Raw genomic sequence first — 4,047 nt, 5'->3', positions numbered from 1 at the left:
TTTTTTGTGGTTTTTTTTTTTTTTTCTTAAATGGCTGGAGTCACGGTGGGCAGGGCAGCCATAGGGTGGGGACTGGGATGGGGGAGTTGGGGGGCTTGTGTAGAGCCCCCCCCATGCAGTGCGGGGCAGTGGAGGGCAGCAGAGATCACCCCCCTTGCCCGGCAGTGCCTGATGAGTCTGGGCCATTTTTTCCAAAGTGCCAGGAGCTGGGCCAGGCGGGGCAGCCATTGCTGGGCTGGGAGATCAGGCAGGGGATGGGCCTGGCTGTTTCGGAGATTCGGCCAAGTCGATTTTGGACAGTGATTCAAATCACCAAATCGAATCACTGCCCCCCGAATCAGCCAAATCCAAATTTGAAGTGAATACTAGCCGCTTCACACACACCTAATAGGCACCCACTGTCACCTTCATGAAAACCAAGTTCCTTTACCAAGCCACCCTAAACCAACCAGCTTCTCCTCCACACATTAAAATTAGAGGGCAGTCTTTAGAGATTGATGAGCACTTCCCCTACCATCTTTCCCAATGTATGCATAGACTCCCTGAACACCAGATACATGATTTCACAGGTGCCAAAGGCAGTACTGGTAATTTTTGTATTTGATGATCATGACACGGGAAGTTTGTTTTGGGTCCTTACCTACCAGGCTGTTGTCATTCCCACCCTGTTGTATACGTATGAAACTTGGACATCATATCAGAAACACCTGAAAGCTTTGGAACATTACAAATAGTAATGTCCTTGAAATATTTTCCATGTAAATTGGAAGGACAAAAGAATACATGCCAGTGTTCTGGCTGAAGCAAAAACCATCATCAACTGTCCATTGCCAAATATCTTCAGAGCTTTTGAATGATTTAAGAGAAAAATGAAAGCAAAGCCTTATGAGGATATCAACATACACCCTTCTTACAATATTGGAACATAATGGATCAGGATTTATCATGAATAAATTTATCTTTAAATATGTTTTCTTTTATACTTATTTGGGGGCGGAGGTGGGGTGGTGGTTAAAGCCAGTTTGTTAAGACAAGGTATATGTCTTTATGTGAAATATTCTATTAAAGTAATTTGTTGGTTAGGAAGTCAAAAAATGTTTAGATGTTATCCAAACGACAATTAATCAGTAGAAACATTTCCAGTGACTCGTTGCAGATTGTCCCCCTTTTCATATTTAAATGTATTCAAATGTCAAAATGAGAATGAGGGCTATAGGTTGTAGCCAGGTTGGTCTACGGACACGAGCAAACGGAACAGGGTTCTTTGGGTAAATCCGATATCTTTTATTAAACCAACTCAAATAGTTGGAAAAATTCTTCTTAGCAAGCTAAAATGAGAATGAAACATTTGACAACACAAGAACATAATCCTTTGATTGACATCTTTTTTTTTTTTTCTAGGCAATAAGAAAAAATAATCATTCTAATTTGCAGCCAAAAAAAATTCAAAATAATAAAACGTGTCTTTCTCAGAAAGATTTCTGATGTAACCAGTTCTGAGACTGTTGACATTTCCCCAGGAGATGAAAATCCCAGTCTGTGGTTAGATCTAAGAAAAACATTTACCCTTTCTTGAAAAAGGGCTCTGATCTCCCTAGGTAGAAACTATGGTGGTCATTGCAAGAACCCCAGTGTGTTTAACCCTGATTGGCAGCAAGAGGAGAGAGAGTCAGAATTGTTGCTTTCCATTTGAGTAAGATAAGAAGCAGCTCCTTTGACTCCCAGGGATCTTGCTCCTGGTTGACACTTGAATGAGTAGGAGAGTCAGCCCCACTGTCTACTTCGAGGCAGTAGGTGATTTCATAATTCCCTGTAGGAACACACATGGTTATTTTTTTTAACAGACTTTCTCTTTCCTTAGCTAGAAAGCACTGTGCTATTATAAGTCTGCAGAATATATAAGATGGTTTTTCATCTTAGCTACAGGCAGTCACTTCCAATGAAGGTACAGAAGTTAAACAAACTAGTAATCTAAAATTGTTTCATATTCTTTGGGGGGGGGGAAAAAAAAGTATCCTCTCACCTTTTCTCCTGTTCTTGCCTGCCTTTGAATTAATTTCTTAGTTAATGAAGGTAGAATTGATACAGATTTTTTTATTTTTTTTAATCCAGCAAGTTTTCTCAGCAAAAGCCCATAAATATGTTGTGATTTTTTTTTTTTTTAAATTGATCACTGAATTGGAATGCTGGTATCTTGGAAGGAGCGTAAACTTGGAGCTCACTGTACTTCTGGGGGATGATCAAGAAGTGAGTATTTTTATTTATACGTGTGATTAATTAATTGAATGATTCATCTTTAATAATACTGAAGTTTCACACACTAAGCATTTACATTTGAATGAGGTCTTATCACCGTTGTTGTTAGGAGATACTGCTTTGTCCATTTGCTCATCTGTAATTCGGTTGCAAGAGTGAGAGAGAAAGTGGAAAAGGATGTGAAAGAGCTGGTTAAGGCAGTGATGGAAAGTATCAAACATCTTTACGTGATATTTGTGACTGGTCTACTTCATCCATATTTGCCCATTTAGCAGAACACAAGGAAGCATAGTTATACAAAAACAATTATTCCACAACCATCCTCTTGCTGATTCTATATCATCTGTCTTTCCTGTATTCAAGACATTTGCTGGAGAAATGTCTTACGAGTCAGCTCGTTAAGCAGCACTGCTGTTGCTCTGGTGTTTTGGGTTGCAATCAGGAATATCCTATATCATATGCCTCATTCTATATAGTGTAGAAAAATTACTTGGGTTGGCTAAAAACTGGATACACTGAGAGACCAAAAATACTGTGATTTTCATATCTGTCATGGAGCATCAGCTTATCATGAAGCATCCCAATGACACTCTCTGGGACTGTAGTCCATTGCATCCAGGAAAGCCAAGGTCACCTCTACAGTTCTGGTTGAGTTTCTACCATACCTCTATGGCTGATTAGCACCAAGTAAAGATCTGACCTCAAGGGAGCTCAGGCTCACAAAAATGTATGTAGATTTAATTAGTCTATAAGATGCATGCTCTATATCTAGCTTTTGTCAGTAAACACAAGGGTTTAGTGAGTGGGAACTGCTTAAAAGGAAAACTTCTTTCTCTCAAGGGTTTTCCAATGCTTGCTTTTTCTTGCTTCCACAGAATTAAAAGCCTCTACTGACATCAGGATAAGCAAGGTCCTAATGTGTTGGGTGACACACATTGTGGATGGATTTAGTAGTTTTTTATCCTTAAATTTCTGCATAGCTAACTAGCAACTAGTATGCCATCCTAAAGGTTGAAAGAAAGCTAAATAAAATGAAATGTAGGAACTTGCCATTATTCGTTGCACTTACAATCTATAGGTCACTTGAAGGCAATTTAAATGCCACAGATATTTTGTCTAAAATAATATGCTATTTTAATTAAGATTTGATATGAGTAACAATAACAACAGATACTACAATATTGAGATATTATACAAGTCATAGTAATCTCAGTTGTGTAGTTTTAGGAACAGGCTAGACAAGGATTTTGTATGCAATAGATTGGGTGCATCTACACAAGATGCTTTACTGCACAATGGAGCAAATTACTGTGCAGTGAGCATCACTGTCTACACATGCAGACCCCTACTGCGTAGTAATTTGCTCTACTCAGCAGTTAATTTGCTACCTGCAAATGCAAGTAGAAAATTAACTGATGAGTAGTTACTGCATGGTAAGTCGCATGTAGACGGATGACCGGGAGTAAATTTGCTCTCAGTCAGCCGGGCAGCAGGGGATGGGAGATTACTGCTCCCTGCTGCCAAGGCAGGCCCCAGTGGTGGAGCCTGGGCAGGGATAAGTAGAAAATTAACTGATGAGTAGTTACTGCATGGTAAGTCGCATGTAGACGGATGACCGGGAGTAAATTTGCTCTCAGTCAGCCGGGCAGCAGGGGATGGGAGATTACTGCTCCCTGCTGCCAAGGCAGGCCCCAGTGGTGGAGCCTGGGCAGGGATAATGTCTCTGCCCTGGCAGCAGGGAGCTCCCAGCCCCTGCTACATGATCATGGAGTGGGGGCCGAGAGCTCCCTC

General features: G+C 40.6%; 1 protein-coding gene across 1 annotated transcript in view; it reads left to right on the top strand.

The window, feature by feature from the left end:
* Positions 1-2,186: 2,186 nt before the first annotated feature.
* Positions 2,187-4,047, top strand: part of LOC106723071 (putative olfactory receptor 13C6) — a gene marked incomplete at its 3' end in the record, with an annotated part of 3,554 nt that continues 1,693 nt past the window's right edge. The window contains exon 1 of the mRNA XM_014526562.2: positions 2,187-2,247. Coding sequence (XP_014382048.1) covers positions 2,237-2,247 — 11 coding nt within the window. The remainder of the gene's footprint in view (positions 2,248-4,047) is intronic.

The sequence above is a fragment of the Alligator sinensis genome, unplaced genomic scaffold (genome assembly GCF_000455745.1).
Source record: "Alligator sinensis unplaced genomic scaffold, ASM45574v1 scaffold427_1, whole genome shotgun sequence".
Lineage (NCBI taxonomy): Eukaryota > Metazoa > Chordata > Crocodylia > Alligatoridae > Alligator > Alligator sinensis.
This window is presented reverse-complemented; position numbering and strand designations above follow the sequence as displayed.